The sequence below is a fragment of the Cynoglossus semilaevis genome, chromosome 7 (genome assembly GCF_000523025.1).
Source record: "Cynoglossus semilaevis isolate Cse_v1.0 chromosome 7, Cse_v1.0, whole genome shotgun sequence".
NCBI lineage: Eukaryota > Metazoa > Chordata > Actinopteri > Pleuronectiformes > Cynoglossidae > Cynoglossus > Cynoglossus semilaevis.
In genome coordinates, this window is record NC_024313.1 from 9255216 (window position 1) to 9275004 (window position 19789).

General features: G+C 41.7%; 2 protein-coding genes and 1 long non-coding RNA gene across 8 annotated transcripts in view; 2 read left to right on the top strand and 1 right to left on the bottom strand.

Annotated features, from left to right (window-relative positions):
- Positions 1-1305, top strand: part of LOC103381088 (uncharacterized) — a 32774-nt gene extending 31469 nt beyond the window's left edge. The window contains exon 5 of one of the 2 annotated variants that reach the window (XR_003050113.1): positions 1168-1305. This is a non-coding gene — a long non-coding RNA (uncharacterized LOC103381088). The remainder of the gene's footprint in view (positions 1-1167) is intronic. The other variant, XR_521747.3, reaches the window with a different exon arrangement.
- Positions 105-4926, bottom strand: LOC103381086 (F-box only protein 30-like). Of its 3 annotated transcripts, XM_025056899.1 has the most exons (4): positions 4795-4926; positions 3067-3174; positions 1144-2953; positions 105-699 (listed from the first exon to the last, which is right to left on the bottom strand). In XM_025056899.1, the coding sequence occupies exons 3-4, from the start codon at positions 2896-2898 to the stop codon at positions 505-507; spliced, it is 1950 nt and encodes a 649-aa protein (XP_024912667.1). In that variant the 5' UTR covers positions 2899-2953; positions 3067-3174; positions 4795-4926; the 3' UTR covers positions 105-504. The 3 variants fall into 3 exon arrangements, with proteins under 3 accessions (XP_024912667.1, XP_024912668.1, XP_008311507.1); XM_025056900.1 differs by having other exon boundaries at positions 1144-3174; positions 4795-4925; XM_008313285.2 differs by lacking the exon at positions 4795-4926 and adding an exon at positions 4516-4780 and having other exon boundaries at positions 1144-3174.
- Positions 2783-19789, top strand: part of LOC103381085 (metabotropic glutamate receptor 1) — a 29153-nt gene continuing 12146 nt past the window's right edge. For 2 of the 3 annotated variants that reach the window (XM_008313281.3, XM_008313284.3), the window contains exons 1-3: positions 4931-6435; positions 7093-7924; positions 11133-11382. In XM_008313281.3, the coding sequence (XP_008311503.1) occupies positions 7207-7924; positions 11133-11382 (968 nt within the window). In that variant the 5' untranslated portion in view covers positions 4931-6435; positions 7093-7206. Of the gene's footprint in view, positions 2974-3088; positions 3191-4930; positions 6436-7092; positions 7925-11132; positions 11383-19789 lie in introns of those variants that run through there. The other variant, XM_025056898.1, reaches the window with a different exon arrangement.

A 19789-nucleotide genomic window follows, 5' to 3' on the forward strand; every position in this document is an offset into this window, starting at 1 on the left:
ACACGTTATATAACCCTGGTGACATTTTCTCCTACTGACATGAACATAATAATTTTAAAAACAAACCAAAAAACTGTTAATAAAAATTGACATTAAAAAGAAAAGGCAACAAAGATTTTATTGAGTGGTAGCAAATTCCATGACATACATCACTCCATGTTCTTATTTTCCTAGTCTTCTTTAATCTGTACTGATGATCTGCAAACCCAGACATCTGACGTGCATTAGAACAACAGTCACAGCCAGAATTAGGAGGAGTAGAGTAATTGCCCCTCGACAAGTGCAAACACAGCCGTTGTGAAAAACCTACATGATAACAAATTACATTTTTCGTCCGTTTGGTTCAACAGTAAAGACACCCGGGAGAAAACAGAAAAATATACTTTAGTGCGGTTGCATTTTAGCAAAAGTGCAGTGCAAAGCTACGTGAGTTTATGATTTCTGAAAACAGAGATATTTAGTGTTTTGTTTTTTCTTTATTAAGGCATTAATCCAAAGTGTAATCTAGGCGCTGATGTGACGTAAAACACGTCGTAGTGAGTGTCCCTCCTGGGCGGTGCACATAGCGGGGAGAGGTATAGGTTCTGTCTGGTGCTCCACCTCGTTGAAGTGACACTTTCTAAGGTGCTCTGACATGTGTGGGAGGTCTGAGAAACCCCAGGACTTCACTGGGCTGAAGGCAGTGCTGAATCTCCACACCTGCGGTAGAGAACAAAAAAGAAGGTTGTGATAAAAATGTGAAAATTTAGTTTGAGACACCAGAGCACCTCAAGGACCTCAAGGACGGTGCAATGATGATAAAGACACGTGTCCAAGACCTTCACAACAAGGGCTTTGGCTACAAGGCTCAATCAGATGTTAAAATTTAAACATAAACACAATCACAAATTAATGCAATTTCCACACTTTTACAGTTTCTACAGTGAATAAAGTAGCAGCTATCGATCGAAACTGTTGAAACCTGCTACTTTAAATTGAAAACTTAGCAAATCGTTTCTGTTATTTTCCCCATTTAGGTCCAATTTCATCAACAAATAACAGATGATTAGTATTTTTATTCTTTTTAATCAAAGTGTGTTCACGTACATAATGTATACAAATTAAAGTTGGTGTAGAAAGGCAACAGATTCTGTTTTAACTCACTTTCTTTTTGACCTGCCATGACAGAGTGCTGTTCCCAGGGCCTTGTCGTCTCTCCCACACCAGCTCCACTATACCCCTGGTCTGGAGGAGACTGGCACACAGCTCCCTCATGGTCCGAGAAACCAGTGAGAGCTGGCACAGGCTGAAGCTGTCCAGGAAGCTCGCAATGTGCCACAATATCTCGATGGGAAGCCCGCTTAGTTGGTCAGACTGGGAATTGCCACAAAGTGGTGTTCTTGGACAAGGCTGGATGCCAAAAGACCGTAGGTACCTGTCGTGAACCACCTTGGCCTCCTGGTGGGATGGGTAGAACCGCCGCTGTGAGAACGTGCAGCCGTAGTAAGCCAGAGGACAGCGGTGCTCCATCCAACCATTCAGACCTGCGTGGATGTCACTGTGGACGTTGGTGAAATGGGAAGAAAACTGGTCCCTGCGGAATGACTGGCCACAGATGAAGGGGAACATGTGCTGAGACCTGGGTTTTGAGGGAAGGTAGCAGTTATGAGCGAGTGCTTCGACCTCCAGCAGGAGACTGAGACGGAGAGTGTAAAAAGGGTTGGGGTAGGAGAGCTGTGGGGCAGCGTGGTCACAGGCAGATGCCGAGGCCATGTCGCCCACCCTGGTATTTGTTACCAAAATGGCAGCAGGGAATGTGAAGGTTTGTGTCCCAAAGTCAACACGGCAGCCGTCAATGTAGATCGTGTCTGAAATTCTTCTGCTTTCTTTCGACTCCTCCAGACAGAAGAGCAGCGCCGCAGTGATCAAATCAATCTCTCCCAGTCCCATCTGGTCATCTTCCTGCCACAGATCTGAAGTATCCACTGACTTATCCTCCATTTCGGGTCGCAATCTATTAAGTGGCCTCTCTGGCATGAAGTCCAGCTGACCATTAGGTAATGAACACCAATTTTGGCTCGTTAATGAATTATCACTCTGCTCAGAACTATGAATTTCTAAAGAAACAAGCCCTCTGTCATCCAGGACAACAAGACCAGCCCTCTGTGCTACAGCTGGGCTGACAGGCACTGCAGATATCATCTGAGGGGTCGCAGTCTCTTCAGGGGCACCAGCATCTGTGTCACATTGCGCCTTCACAGGATAGGGGGTCTCCTGAGTGGACTTCATTACCCCTGAAAGTGAACCATTAGTTGAAACTAAAATAGTCTTCTCTGTTTCTTCAGGAACTACGCTCTCACTCAAACAGCCAGAACATAAGCTCACAGGCTTAACGCCAGACATGGGGTTTTCTAAACCTCTTGGATGATCTCCACTGTTACCCTGTGTACCCGCCACCAGGCCTCCAGCCCTACTTCTACCCAGTGAACTTTTGTCAACAAAGGTGGCACTGCTAACATAGTCTAAAGCTGCAGCCAAAGTCCTCGCCGTCTCAACTGTGGCCTCATAAAGTTTACCTAAGTGCTCTTCGTGCAGTCCATTAATTCCACTCATGATCTTCTCCTTTGCTAAACCTGAGGTAGATGATGACAGAGACGAGTCCATAGCTGTGCTGTTCTCCTTACTAACTGGGAGATGTGACATTTTCTCCACCGTTGGAGCCATGGCAATCACCTTGAGGGATTCCAGTAGGGTGCGTTGGTCCTGAAGGGCAAGCGCCATGTCCAACTGCTCCACCTTCTCCACCCCGCGGCTCAGGCTCTCGTAGGAGGTGTAGTCCAGGCAGCTTACAGGCCATCTGTTCCACTCCATGGTGCAGAACACCACTCCGGCCGGACAAACTTCAAGATGATCGTACATTTGGTTGCGAACCAGCACCACGGGGCAGCCGTAGCCACTGTTCAAACAAGGAACCCTTACCAAGGGGCATAAAAGGTGATGCTCATCAGTTTTGCAGGAGTGAAACACTGCCCCACACACCTGAGGGCAGGTGATGAGGTCACAGGAAATTCCTGGTTCAGCTCTGACCATGCATCTCCTGTTGACACAGGAGGTACAGTGAGTGTGGTCCTCGTCCATATTGAGAGCTGGGAGGACTGAGGGCCCCTGAGTGAGAGAACGGCACAAACCACTGTCCTGCAAAATAAAAAGGGTAAATAACACAACTTTTAATAGATGAAGGGAACATTTTACATAAATACCTTATATTTACTACTAGAATAATAAATAATACAAATGACAATTCAGAATTCTTTAAAATATAACACAATCAATCTTGCATAACTCTATCTGTACACAAGTTAAGGCTAAATTTAGTGGTCTTGCACAACTGCCTTACTTCATGCCGGCCACTAGATATCACTGTTTCCCCCGAAATTAAAAATATTAATGCTATTATTTAAAATACTATAACAAGACTCTGTGTGGATGGAGACAGTCCTGAGAACAAACAGCATTTTTTGTTTTCAGGTCATTTTCCTAAGTACCTGAAATGCAGCATTTCTAAGAAGAGGTATTTTACAGGTTTTGCAAGTTACACAACCTGGGTAACTCAAAGTTAACTCAAATGTGATCACTGTATTGGCATCTAACCTGCATACTGTATGTGATAGAGATTCCCACCCAGGTAATTTCTATAAAAAAGAAAATCCAACTCGACTTACAAAGTCACTTCTTCAGTCGCATTTGTGTTTTTGAAATTAATTTAGTTTTTGCAGCTCTGATGACTAATGACGACTTTTTATGAAAGATAAAGAAAAATTTACAATAAAAAGCATCACACGTTGAACTTGCAAGGCATTTCTCCAACAATAGGATATAGAACTCACTGAGTTATGCACTTTAATGCTATGGGAATTATTGCTGAAAAAAAACCTTCTAATCTAAGTGCACTTGAGCAGCAGATTCACTCAGCACCTCACCACACCCCTCCTTGTATGTCTTCCTATCCTTCTTACTTCTACTGTTTTCACTCCTTTTTTTTTATCCAATCAGTGCATATTATTGTTACAGGGATTTTCCACAGAGGACTTAAAGACCCAGGTCCAATCATGGCCTTGCAAGACATGAACGTCCTCTTTCTGAATGCCATTGCTTATACAAATCTACTTGCAAACATACACAAACACCGTTATAATTATATGTTTATAGCGTTAAACTGGTTTTCAACAACTCGTTTATAAAATAGAAACAATGACCAGCTTTACGTTTCAACTATGTTAATTTTCTACAGATTGCTTTAAAATGATGATTAATAAGTATTACAATACATGCATGACAGAGTAACACTATTCACATTATCTTCGTCATCATGGTATAAACTCCTCCCGTTTGGTGCAAATAAAACAGGTTAAGCTCATTTTATCACAATAGTGTCCGAATTGTATTCGCTGGTCAGTCACTGGATATACTAACTATGATCGAAACAAGTGCGCATTCAGTGGATCCAACTGAAATGTACAGTACTTGCTAACTCACAAGTATGTTTACTTGAAATGAATACCGTTTTTATACGTATAAAACAGTATGACGTGAAGCCGTAGAACCGATTTCCAGGATTTCTTTTTATCTATACCTATACCGGAGATTTGCGACTTGTCAGCCTTTCTTTCTCGATTAAATCAACTTATTCTGAAACCGGAAAGCTAGCGGCGGCTAACGTATGCTAACAACAGTTGGCCGGATCTGCAGTCAAACGGCCCAAAACAAGCCACTTCCGTTATACAAAGTTGGGTTGACGTGCGAGTAGTTTCTTACGTTAGAGTTGTGTTGGCAGTTAAAGACACGGTCCGAATGTTTCGACTGGAGAATTTCAGCAATACTATCTGCAGTTCTGAAGGAACTTATAATAGTAACCGGGCGCTTTTCTTTTGTCAGTGTACTGTTATTTTCTTTTCGCTTTTCTTTTGTCAGTGTACTGTTATTGCTGGGTTTTTTTTTCTTTTTTTGGTGAAAACTTTATTGACAATGCGTGAACACGGTGGCCAACATCGCGAGGTTTCAGATCAAGGACACTAAATGATGTGATTACAACTGTATACTGTATAGTATTTCGACGACGAGGTGTACCGCTATGTCACAAGACGGAACATTTAGATTTTTAGTTTTAATTTTAGGATAACTAATTTTTGTAGTGTCGAACTGCACCACTGACTGCAGTAACCCATGAAAAACAGCAGAGGTCGGTGTGCTAGCGCATTACATTACTGTTACATTAGACAAAAAGGAGAATAACATTGGAGGCGTTTTGTCTGTCTGAAGCTGACATGTCTTATACAATAAATAAATACAGCCATTTTCCGTTTATCAACACGTCATATATTTCATTAATAAAAGACGCAAAAATACAGTAATACATTTGTAGGATCTTATTTACTAGTTGTGATCCGTATTATTCAAACCAACACCTGTATTCAGTGGCACACTCACTTTCACTTCACGTGTAAAATAAGTAAAATTAATTAAGCTAAAACCCCATTCTAAATGAACATATTGGCTTTGCTTTTGCAGACTTTACACCACAGTTCTTGGTGGGGAATTTATGGGGTACATTTGCTGCTTTGGCACCGTTTACAGTGATGTACACTTGGGGTTTCTTTGTACCTCTGACTGTGAAAACACTGCATTAAACCTGCAAGATCAGTTGGATTATAAGCTATGTCATATTTTGCGTTTCTTCACACTACACAGCTGCCTTAAAATGAGAAAACAGTTGTCTGTCCTTTTGTCAGTAGTTTGCATATACCTGATCATGGGCCCCATTACAACCCAGTGAAGTGGACAAGTACTTTTATATACCTGTTGTTTATGAGCATCTCTAAATATGAAAATAATTGGTGAAATACTGGACTCTGTATTGACATGGGAAGTAAAAACTCTCCATTTGAACACAAGGCAGCGCAACGTGGTCTGTTGAGCGCTGTCCGTGGTCCTGAAAACATTGATTCCACAGTAGCTTCCACGGAATTTGTAGTGTAATGAACAGAGGTCAGCTCTTTTACATTCACTGCATTCTTTCAGTTTAAGATGTTACATTTTATTTAAAAATACGTTCATGGCTTTAACGAGGTAGCACTCACAGCCATGACAACTTAGGTGACCGTCTCCTATAAGTGACACGAAATGCCTTAAGTGTATTATTTTTTAAATTAGCCAATCACTTTGTTCGGTTTTCTACTCTTGGTTTCCAAAACAATTTACCTCGTATGCATCAACATTCCCTGTCAGAAGAGGTAAATACAGTAAGGAAAGCGAGACTGCGTGGGTGGGAGGGGGTCTTAATGTTCAGAGAGGGAGAGAGAAAGATAGGGGGGAAGAGAGAGAGAGCGAGAGACGCTTCAACAGTAGACCACGCGTTACAGAACAGGCAAAGGAACCCGACATGTCTCCAAGATTCAGGTAAGTTTTGATAAAAGAAAATAATTGTGCTTTGTATGTGAGTCATGTAGACATGAGGTAGATAGCTATACTGACTTATTGTATTATAATTAATATTGTAATTATTATTGTTTTATTATTACCTGTTACCTTGGCTGCGTGACAGAAAATAAAGAAATGTGTAGCTTCCAGGCTTGGAGCCACCATGTTTGTGTGTGTGCTATTGTAAAATTTGATAACAAGTCGATAGAAAAGGCATCATCTGAAATCGTATGGACGCAGGTCGTGAAGAGAAGTGAGAGGACGACCCAGCTGAGTACAGTGGATCCTATCTCTGTGACAGAGGAGCTGTCCTTAGTGCTGAAGACGGGTTCATCCTATTTACTCCAGAGATGAAAAGCAGTTCGCTTTTCTGATAGTTGTTAGAAATGCTGTAGTTGATAATGCACAGCTGTTCAAGATGTTTTTACCACCTTCCATTTCAGTCTCCTGGTGAGTTGAATGTGAGTCAAATGCCTTGCTGAAAGGTTTGCAACTGTCCTCGGTCGTAGTCGAGAAGAGTGAGATGTGTTGCCGTTGGTAAATGTATACAAGTCGTCGATAGTGAGGAGCCTGTGTTTGACATTGAGCACATCCTGCGCCGTATTTCACAGCACCGTGTCTTGTCTTTTTCCGCAGGTGTGCCTGGAGATGCCTCAGGTGTCGTGCTCACGGATTCCGGTCGCTTCTGTAAACGTGGATGTACCGACGGACAGCGGCTAGTATGTCTGCACAGCTGACACGGTTCATGCAATGTGGCAGGACATGGCATGCGTAAAGATGGGTCTCCTCGCTCTCCTGTGTGTACCCACGTTTTTCTTCAGCTTCGGCAGCAGCAGCATCTATGAGCGCTCCGTGGTACCCCGCGCCGTGTCCCGCTCCGTGGCCCGCATGGACGGGGACGTGATCATCGGCGCGCTCTTCTCCGTCCACCACCAACCGTCCGCAGAAAAAGTGGCCGAGAGAAAGTGCGGGGACGTTCGTGAGCAGTACGGCATACAGAGAGTTGAAGCGATGTTTCACACCCTGGACCGGATCAACACGGACCCGAACTTGCTCCCCAACATCAGTCTAGGCTGTGAGATCCGGGACTCGTGCTGGCACTCGTCTGTGGCCCTTGAGCAGAGCATCGAGTTCATTCGAGACTCTCTGATCTCTATTCGCGAGGACAAGGACGGGTCCAAGTGGTGCATTGACGGGACTCCGTCCAACCAGCCTCCTCCCACCAAAAAGCCCATCGCTGGAGTGATTGGACCGGGGTCCAGCTCTGTGGCCATACAGGTGCAGAATCTGCTGCAGCTCTTCAACATCCCTCAGATAGCCTACTCTGCCACCAGCATCGATCTGAGTGACAAGACCTTGTTCAAGTACTTTCTGAGAGTTGTGCCCTCAGACACTCTTCAAGCCCGGGCCATACTGGACATTGTGAAGCGGTACAACTGGACCTACGTGTCTGCAGTCCACACTGAGGGTGAGATTCCAAACACTCCTGAACTCAACAACACAACCCTGAAAAAATGTGTCCATTCAGTAAATTCTACAGAGAAACTAATATAAAAACCCATGCCTTTCCAGAAAATAGTTGCTACACTTGAAATGTGTGCTTTTGGTAATAAGGTGAGGACAGAGACAATGCTGTACCAGTTTATAATTGGCTCACATAAACTTTCCTTTATGATGCTCCACGTATTAGGCCAATCAAACACAGGCATTTTATGTTTATGAAAATTACACTCTGAATTTGTGCCTGAAATTGTTTCGCTGAAAGAAAACAGTGATGCCCTGGAGGCCATCCTCTGTATAACAGCATTCATTTCTCTTTTTTTTATGCCTTTTGCCTAAATCACACCTGGGTCAGACCTTCATACTGTCATGGATGCTGACCTTTGCACCTCTTCCTGTATAAAGCACATAGATTCTGTCAGCTTAGTTCTAAGGAACTTGACAGCTTTCTGCACAGCGTTGATGAATGGCTTCTGTTCTGCATGCTACAGTCTGAGAGAGCCTTTTTAGGAGCAGTGGCAGACTGTGGGTAACAATTATTTCTTGCAGCAGCCCCGAGCTCATTTGGTTATGTCCATCACGGTAACATGGCAGATTCTAATGCAGTGTCACGTAAGGGTCAGAGCCCTTCATGCATGTATGAACTACAGATAAGGGAAGATAAAGTGACCTCAGTTTAGAGTCTGCCAGGGATTTCTTTCTGTCATATTAATCTTTTAGCTCAAACGCCGGCTCCTTGAAGCCCATGGGCCAGACCGAGGCCCCACGACTTGTACTATATTTTTGCAGAATTATATTGAATCAAAACCACCTCATGTACTACGTCTGGACTCATAACATAACGATTACACGCTTGCCGACTCTTGCCTTCCTCTGTGTTCTACCCTCAGGGTCTTTTACATACATACCTCAGTATGTACTGTCTTTGTGGGAACACAGTAGACACAGTAGATACTGTATGTCATGTGGATGTTATTTTGAGTGAATCATCAGCTTTGCATCATCAGCCGTGCGTGCGTGGTTGGATAACCTGCAAGTACATCAAAATGACATAGTGAAAATCACCTAGTTTTTAATGAGTAATATTTGAAGTAGAAGGAATAACAATGCTGTTGTAATGGGTAGCTATACTGAGGGCACTTGCTTTTGGCAATGGCTTTTGGTTAAACTTATAGTATAGTGTGACATCACCAGAGCGGCCTATTAGCATTATCAATGACAGACCATATCTCCCAGGATCCCCTCTGAGCCGCAGCCTCAGAATGGGTGTCAAAATCTTTAGAAAGTCCTATTATCGTCCGGTGTTGAGGAGAGTCTTTGACAAAGGATGTTATTAGAATATTGAAGAGGAGTTAGGGAGCTGTAATACCTGGAGGCATAACTAGGTGGCATCAGAAGTCTGACCTTCACAATGCCTGCAAAAGGCTCCTGTGGGTTTGAAGTCAACAATTTAAGAGTAATGGAAGATCAGACCGGGAGGGAGGTAAGAAGAGGGGATAATTTGATTCCAAAAAGCATCAGGTAGTCAGGAGATAAAGTCAGAGATGACCTATTTTATATAGAGTATCTGGGAGCACTGTTGCATACACTGTTCATGCGGTTTTAACAAGTTATTTTGGCATTTTGTGTCTGTGAATTATTATATTTCCGGTGCAGACCTTGTATACTCTGTGTTTACTTATCTCTGAAACAGTGGTCACGACTGGCTTAAGCTCATGAGTTTTTCTTCTCCACCACATCAGACGAGTTATAAATGCAGCTCGTTGCCCATAGCAACTGCAAGAACTGTAATAGAAAGAAGAAGAAAAAAAAACAGAGAAACAAACATTAATTTTCTCAATTATTATTAGTCTGATAGGAATCCTTGAAACACAAAAACGTGAAGCGGTCATTGTCAAATGTGCCGTCGGCCATTGCACTCACGTCCCACCTGTGTCAGTGTCTGCGCTAAAAGCTTTAAATAATGGAATATCATTGTTTCCATTCATGTGTGGGAGAATGGATTGAGTCAGATGAAAGTGTCTTCAAGGGACCATTGAAGAACCGATGCAGGAGCAGGTGCATTAGTGTGACCACCGTAGCTGCTGCCGGCCTTCCTTTGGATCTTATAGCCTCTCAAGACAAACAATTGTCTTTATTGCTTTCTGTTAGCGTCCCTCTGCTCACATGCACACAGCACACAGCACACACATGTGCTTGCACACAGGGAGACTGAGGGAAGAGAGACGTGCACAAGCATGCACCAGTGATTGGATTGTGGCTTTAATCCAGCTGTCATGATAAAGAGCGCCGGCTTTATTAACAAACCACACCATCACACATTAGTGGAGCGGTCGGCCTCCGCGTGGACGAGGACGATTTAGACCTGAACAGCTTTGAGGGGCTGTTGATTGGGATGGTTAAACAAGGATAGCCATCTCGGATCTGTCCGTCGCCACTTTGATTGCAATCAGTGGCGGGTAAACTCCCTGACACTCATTACCAGAGGATCATCAGAGCTTCGGTTCACTCTGGGCTGGAGCCATGTGGAGAATAATGACTGGATGAGACGGAGATACGAAAGGTTGAGCCTTAAGTCAACTGTTGGTGGTCTATCAGTGGAATAATTACACATGTGTGATTTAGTGCAGCCATCCACTGATGACAGCGTGTTTCAGTGCATAATGATGTGTGTAATTGTTGATGTTGTTTGTTATTTCTAAATCAGTGATTGTGTCATGATAATTCAGCAAGTATTTCTTGATTCTAAAAATGGACATAGAGAAGCCTCTCACTGCGATACATCTTCTATTGTCTTGAGTTATGACAAAATGCTGTAAATGAATTCATAATTTATACATATAATATTGTAAATGAATTCATAATTTATACATATTTAAGATGCTCTACTGCACTTAGAATTTGCAGTGCTGTCAGAAAAGAAAAAGGAAAAACGTAGGAAATAAAATTACAAATCATTGCAATTCCTTCACTGTGGCCTAAAAAAATAATAAAGGGTGGCCCCCACAGTACCTCTATACCCCTGAGGTAGGGGGCCTGACCCCTTGCTTTGGGAACCAATGAGTAAAATGCACAGCTTTTTGTCCTGATCTTAACAACACATACTGTATTTCTGGAACACTCTACATACATTGACTGCCCTGAATCGGACTTCCTGTTTTGTGCACCACCTACAGGAAACTACGGGGAAAGTGGCATGGAGGCCTTCAAGGAACTGGCGGCTCAGGAAGGCTTGTGCATCGCTCACTCTGACAAGATTTACAGCAACGCCGGGGAGAAGCACTTTGATCGTCTTCTGAGGAAGCTGCGAGAACGTCTGCCCAAAGCTCGTGTGGTGGTGTGTTTCTGCGAAGGCATGACTGTGCGGGGTCTTCTGATGGCCATGAGGCGACTGGGAGTCCATGGGGAATTCCTCCTGGTTGGCAGGTATGTCATTTTTCCTTATAACCCCCTTGAGTTTAGAGTTGAAAGCAATTTTTCACTCCTGGATGACAAGAAATCAGTGAGGATGCTGCAACGCTGTGAGACTCTCTGTGTTGTCGTCCTGATGTTCACATCACCAAGGCAACCAGGAAGAATTAGACCACGTTCCAACAGCACTAAAAAAAAAAAAAAACCTTCTCCAGCTCTGAATAATTGGTATTTCTGTCACAGACACAACCTGAGAGGGAAACCGTACCTCTGGTCCTCTCTCCCTGCAAATCTACTCACTGATTTCCTCACCAATTGATGGAAAAGAAGCACATATTTGATCCACTCCTGTATTTCATCCTCTCTCTCTCTCTCTCTCTCCCTCTCTCCCTCCTTTTTGTCAATGGTGAGTGACAGTGACTGACTGTGGCAGCAGTCTTAATCATTAGAAAAGGGCAAGTAGATTTGTCTCACACACTTATTCAGCGGCACAAAAAAAAAACAGGCTGCAAGGAACAGTTCCCCAGTAAGTTCCTGGAAACCCCAGTCACTGTAGTACTAACTGTACGGTTCTGTCACTCGTCTTTGGCAACATCAGACAGACAATACTAAGACGGCTAGAGGATGATGGCGGCTGGTAGGGCAGATCAGCATTAATCAGACGTTTGCTAAACACTGGCTGGGAGTGTTGCATTAATTGACCCATTATTTTACCACAGTGCAGACTACAGTATGTGAGGCTTCCATAGTTATTCCAAAATCCTATCACTGCTACTGCTAATAATAATCCTCATAGTACACATTTACTAATATTAATGATAATGAAGAAAAACACAAAATGCTAAATACTGACTTACATTTTATTGTTAGTATAATTCATGAAAATCTATATAAGCCTAATGCATGAAATATATCATATATATCATATATCAGGCAGCACTGTACAGCATACAGAACATATATATTTACTTATACATATTGTTGTGAGCATTTGTGAGTCATGGGAACTAAATGAGGAACTCAAAAAGTAAGTCTCCTTTATTAGGAAACATGTGGCTTGTTCATCAAAAAACACAGGCTTTATTTTTTGTTCGGTAATAGAATTACACAGTGTCAAGGGTCAACTTTTAGGCTACTACAAACACCCCCACACTGTAGGTCAGATTGCATCCATCCATCCACTCATCCATCCACTCATCCATCCATTCATCCGGGGGGGGGCATATTCCAGTTCTGTGCAGTGGAACTGTTTCTTCTCAGGGACAGAACATGTCTATAAATTATCCACTTTAATGACACTCTGGAGTTACAGTCCCATATCTGTCCTTCCATAGGATGGATGGAGAGACACGGGCCGTTTTTAGCCTGTGTGAGAGTCTCCTCGGACAGAGAAAATGCTTTTAGGTCACGGAGAAAAAGAGAGAGAGAGAGAGGGGGGGGGGGGGCTATAGAAAGGGCAGAGAAAGTCAACACAGATTGCAAACATATGCACTTAAACATCCACTGCATTATTAAATTAAACTGGAAGACGAGTGATAAATAATCAAATGTTTGAGAAAGTGATGTCAAGTACACAGTAGAAAACAAACGTTCCTCTTTAAAACAACTTCCAAAATGTTACTTTTATGACCTTCTCAGCCTCACTGTAACTTCACCCCAGCCTTTCTGGAGTCGTGTCAGTTGTATATACGGTAAATATATTTTACACACGGCTAAATCTAATATTTACACTGAAGTAATCACCCCCAGACCGGCTCACATAATGAGCAGGAAAAAACCGGAGTAAGTCGGAGCTGTGCAGAGTTTGTACACTCCCTGTTTGAAGGAGGATTTCCTCTGGGTACTTTGCCTTCCTTTTGCAGTCCATAAATTGCAGAGACTCGATATTTTTACTCCCGCAATATCCTGGTGAGTTATACAGACTGTTCTGTGCCTATCATCCTGTGCCAGCTGGGAACGCTCCAGCTCTCTTGTGACCCTTGGAGGATAAGTGCCACAGATAATGACGGATGGAGGAGTTCGTTACGACACGAGCAGAAATTAAAAGTTGACATTTAGCCTGACAAGTCTTCATAAACTGCTTTGTGAAAAAAAAAAAAATTTTTTTTTGGCTTCGTGAAAAAAAAAAACTTTTTTTTTTGACGTGCGACAACATTGATGAGCGTAATAGTGAAGCGTAATCGCTCCACACTCCTTCCCAATCTGGACACATTCATGGTTTCATCGTGAAACATAACGCTTACAGCAAACCCAATCGTCTAATCAGAGCTGTAATTTAAATGTCAAAAACCACTGCAAAAGTACCAGTACTTCTCAGAGTCAAGCTGCCTGCAGTACTACGTTTGGTGCAGTAATTACAGCAGCACTTCAGTGTAGTATAATTTGTAAAGACGATGTTTGCAGCAGATGGGGAGCCACTTATTGTCATGTTCCTTACGTTCACACATGAATTTCTCCTGATTACGTCTTATTGTTGTTGCACCTGGGACCAGCAGAAGAAACTGCACAAATACAAACACAAACGTCAAGACCAGGTCGTTTTTTTTAACACGGACCAAATCCAAACACAGAGGCTTTTGAGTCTGAGAGCTTGAACATGCTCTTCAGTCAAGGGCCAGGTGTGACGTGCGCTTGACCCGCTTTATCCCTGACCTTCAGACTCTACACTCTGCATCACTCCGACACTTTATTTCCTCTCCACTGTGCCATCGAGAGTCAGAGGATCTCTTGTCTCCTCTCTCCTGATGTCAGTCATTCGCCAATCGGCCGCTGCCGTCACCCTGTGACTGCAAACCCAGATAGAGATTGTTTAGCTCCCCGTCCATGTGTTTCCAAAGGCTTTCGTCTCCTCTGCCTCACAGGAAGGAGGCAGAGAAGGATGTAAAACAAAATCTGCTCTTGCCTCTAGTCACAGATCTGGCAGCAACAGTCAATTAAACACATTTTTTTAACAAAAAGTCCTTTTTCATTTAAAAAGGTGGTCATAAATGGTGCAATTAATCCTTTCCGAATTTGTTCAGTTCATTCAGCTGACACCAAATAAAATTGATTCAATTTAGTTTTTAGTAACTTGATGTAGAGAGTACGTTGTGAAGCACAAGGGTTTCCAATTTGTTCTCAGCTGGTACACATTTAATTATGTAAGAAAACCTTAAAGCCATTTATTTTATTTTGTAGACCTGGTAGTCATAAAAATGCATAACAATTTCCCCGATATATTCCATTAAAATAACTGATTGGAAAGTAGGAAAGCTGAGAAAATGCCTCCAGGACCTGAATCACAACTTTAGAAAAGGTTAGCACGGGGGTGTCAAACTCATTTTGGTTCACGGGCCGCATACAACTAAATGTGAAGTGGGCCGGACCAGTACATTATAACATAATATATCATATAGTCTAAAAATATCCTGAACATGAAATGTTTGTGTATTTTTTTATTTGATTGAACACCCTAGCGGGCCGGATTTGGACTACGGACCATATGTTTGAAACCCCTTAGGCTTAGAACAAAAGTGATGTAAAATCTAAAGAAAATTTTAAAAAAAAGTTCAATTAAAAAAAACATTTTCAGATGAGAGTGTAACATAAGACACAACATCTGTCAGCTGTCACAGGCCACTCGTAAAGAAGGGAGTGAGTGAGTCATTCATCAATATAATTAGTGCTGTATAAGTGATGGAATGATGGGAAAAGGCAGTGTCTGGAGCAGCCACAGAGGTTCCACCAACATATGTATCACAGTGAAGCTGTCTTCAGGAGTGGTGACCCTTTCAGAGAGGGGTTTTTATTAAAAGTTCATTACTGCAGATACGAGGTTATTGAGTTACGTGGGACGTTAACCCAGACAAAGCGCTGCTGTGTCGTTTGCTCTCCACCCCGGCACGGATACTCTGTTGGTAGTTGATGCGTTTCTCTGACTGTAGATCTGTCATTCAGATTCCTGTCAGCGTAGAAAGCACAATAGTCCCTTCTCGTAAAATAGAGCACGTCTGTTAAAAATTCCTCCCGTCAGCAACAGCAACCTAGATGTTAATTATGTGATAAGGTTGCACTGCGTCGACACTCGTCCACATGCCGCTGCCACTGCGTGGAGCGGCGGCGTGGCTGTGGGAGGTAGACTCTAGTCAAATCAGGTTTGGTGATTGCATCTGTTTGTGTTCGTGGTAGGGGAGAGGACGTGGGGGACAATGAGCAGTGTCTGAATATTTATATCACGCCTGTGATGTTAATTGAACGCAGGCACACATTGTCAAGGGCATCACCCTGTTTTCAGTTGATGTCCTTGTGTTTTTTCCCTCTATGAGGGGATGAGTGATCAAAAACACAACAGCAGCAGCAGCAGCAACACAGTGGCTCTGCATCTGGACACCGTTGTCACACCGTACTTCACAGACACTGCATCGCTTTCTTCTGCCAGCTGATGTAACGTTGAATAAGAGCGCAAGCGGCTGTAGTGTGAATGAGTTCACACAACAAATGAGTCACAATCTGACGAAGAGAATACTGGACCACTGCAGGCTGCAATTCAATATTTTTTTCAACTTTTTTTAACCAATGATAATATTACTAAATTAGTCCTATAGGTGGCGGTATTGTATCCCAGAGGATGCAGGAGGTCATAAAGGCCCAAAGAAGATGTGAAGAGTGTGAGGAGGGTCAGGGGTCAGTTCACATGAGGAGGATTATGGGATGATGTATATAATCTAGAAATTAGGGCTGTGTTTATAAATCTTTTAGCACGAGGGCAGAACAACACGCGCCGCATATGGAATAACCCATACTTTACCCCATTTATCATTTCTCAAAATCCCTATAAAAAATGTGCAGAGAAATCCATAAGAAGCTAAAATTTTAGCATTTATTTTTGCATAATTGTCTTGATATTTGTCCATATTAATACAGTAATTCCATTATTTGGATGAGTCAATGGATCAGTCAAATAAAATTGTTTTTCCATTATATCAATATACAGACAGAATAATAACACCCCCTGCAGGCAGGAGACTGATAGATGCGTGGTCCATGTTTACAAACAGTAGACTTTTTTTTCCCCATACTTTACCTTTAATATGAATCCACTCTCTATGGCCACATTGATTAGACAATTAAATTCAGCAAAAAAAACAACAAAACAAATACAAAAATCAGGCTTTATCCTGAATAAAAAAGTATGCATTGAACCTGCATTTATCACATTTTTATTTCAGTGGAGGAGGAAAGCGAGAACTTCCTCCCTCTCTTATTTCTTATTTTACCTATTTCGTAAATGTCTTGTCTGTGTTATCACATATGGCATCTGTATCAGGTAGATACAGGTCAAACAAATATATGTCTATACTGGTGATGAAATCCTCAGGCTGTTGGAGATCAGTTATTACTGCACAGAATCTTTCAGGGAATGTAGGTTGTGTTTGTTTTTTTAATCAATTTGTTTTGATAAATGAAATGTATTTCCCCCTAACTGACGTTCCTTTTTATTTGAATATTTCGAATTCAAATTACGTGTGAGGGTCTCTTCTTTTTTTTCTTCCCACCAGTCTTTTGTAATGACTTTACATCAAGGGAACATGTCAAGCTAAGCTCTTGTCATTCATCAGTCACTACTACTGTTAGATATTTAATGCAAAGACTGCCATGGCTTAGTAGTAGTGGATCAGTGAACCCTTGGTAGTAAAAGCATTTTCTTTTTTTTTTCTTTTTATGGAGCAGTGTTTCCTGCCCCTGTCAGAGTGAGGACAGATTCTTCGACTCAAACTGGGGCAATGATGAATAAGTAAAATCAGCCTGGATGGGCTTCTAGAGGCTCCCTGGTTCTCTCAGGGCTGCTCCATGTCACCACCAAGGAGCCCAGCAGCTGCAAACACAGAGCTAATCAGGCAGTCTTACACCTTTTTTTAATCTTCACACGTGAGAAATAAGTGAGGTGGGTGGGTTAGTGGCATCACGGAACAGTTAGAACAGGAGGCAGTAAAAATGATGGCATCTGAACCAGTCCAGTCCGACTCATTTTAATTCATTTTAGTTCAATTTATTTTAATTTCCTGTCTTGTGAAATTAAAGCACAATTTAATGAAATCTCATGGTTTTCCTGTTGCTCCACTAATTTAGATTTTAACAGCCATTGACAACTTTTAATGTGCAACATATTTGCCTCAAGATTTACATAAAAAAAACAACTTCGCCCTACGCTGCAGGGGGCGCTATGAATGCATTGGTAACTTGATCTATTTCATGTGTTTTGTGAACGGGAAACTCATTCCTTGTTAGTCAAAGCATTTTAGCTTTGAAAAAAACAGATAAACACTAAACAATAATCTCTGCGACTCCAACCAACGACTGCAGGACTTTGTTGTAATAATTCTCTTCAGACTTTATTGGAAATTCTTGCATATAGTCCATCTTTAATTAACCTATTAAGTATCAAAGGGGAACCATTTGGCCCACGGGTAATTTTACAGTGTCAAATGTGGAAGTGCTACTTCCACATTAATGAACTCCCATAAATATAACTGTGGAAGGCCGGAGGATTACTTCTGCTTTGGGCAGCACAGATAATACAATACCCTGAGAACAGTAGGTTGTTAATGTGCTCCTGTAAAGGAGGTCTGCTGTGGAGGTGAACCTCAGTCTGACTGGGGGTCTAAACCAGACCACTCCCAGTCTTTGAACAAAATGCAAATGTGTTTTAGTTTGTCAGCTTTTACTTTGAAAAGTGTGCCAAAGTGAATCCTTGCCACTCTGGTTAGGGAGCAGTCAGGTCATTGAACTGTGTCGAACCTCATCTCCAGACTTAATCACTGTAATCCTCCTCTTGGTGCATACAGTCGGTTCCTTGCAAATTTGGATTCGGTGACTTCACACTTGCCAAACGTTCCAAAATTATTTTCTATGCCTGACATTGACATTTTAAGTTGTAATAAGTGCTCTTATTTTCTAGGCCTGACATTGACATTTTAAGTTGTAATTCCTTGTACATGTCGTGAAATAATTAAATCAGTAATTATTCACCTTCAAGCATTTTGCTTATATATGTATTTTTAAATTATTTATTTATATATATATATATAAATACAAATATCCTCTCCTTTGTGTCAGTACACTGTGAAAAAATCATATTTCTTGTTGTTCAGTTTATAAACACTGAAAAAACAAATCACTTCCCAAAAGCGGCCATCTTGTCACAGGTTGAGTATAAACTTTAGGAGGATTGACTCTTTAATCTGCCTAAATATGTTTTCTCCATAATATCTGACTGTGAAAATGTGAAAATAGACTTTCTTGAATGTAATGTGAAGCCGTGGAACATGGAGGTGACATGTAATCAGATTTGGTCTCATTAGTCGTCCCTCCAGACGCCGGGGAGTTTGGACGAGCTGTTGGGAACTGCGCCAAAAGTAAAAGAGAGGAGAGGAAGCGCATCATTTGGCTTTTATCAAAACAGACTGGAGCATGTCCTCTACGCTTTGTGCATTATTCATGTAGAGCCTTGAACAGCAAGTCTGCTTTCATCCTCAACCCAATGAGCTTTTCCCTGTTTTATAAAAACACCGCATTGAATTGAATAGACCACATTTAGTGTGTCTAGACTGTGGGGGAAGTGTTTTGTATTTTTCTGTTTTACTTTTCAACCATCTTTCTGCCTGTACACGCTACAAATATGTCCGAGACAGAGAGGGAGAGAGAGAGAGAGAGAGCAAGGAAGGAAGGAAGGAAGGAAGGAAGGAAAGAAAGGATAGAGAGTGTATTCACTTGGAATGAATGAACAAAATGTGACCCTCTACCAATGAAACGCATGTGTTTCTGACTTGAAACTCAATTTGCTGTGGCATTAGGACGACCTAACTGAATCCAACTGATCTTGTGCAATTAATGTTGCGCATTAATTTAACAGTTTTTGTAAAAAAATGTCAACGTTGGTCAATGTAGATTATATTGTAGTAAATATTTGTAAAACCTAAATATAAATAAATAAACTATTTACATATTTATATACATATATGTATGTATACATATGAATTACCATTCATATAGTACAGAGATATTTTATGTGTAAATATTTGTATATTTAACAGTATAGTTAACTCTTTGTCTTTATAAATATACAGCAAAAACTAAAGTAACACAGTATATGTACATATATATTCACATATAGGTGTATGTTATAAAAAATAGTAAAAGAATGCATACATACAGTATATATATTATATATTTGTATTGGTTTTTATACATACATATATAAATATATTTTATATATTTATTTGCAGTGTCAGGTCTCGATGGTTTTCAAGTGTCCTCTCAACATTCTCACAGTCTGGAATGAATGGCTCCCTTTTCTTGACGTGCAGCACATGTGGACGTAAAGGTCGGAGACCTTGACCTGCACACATGACTCAGCGTCACACACATAGCCTTATCCATCAAG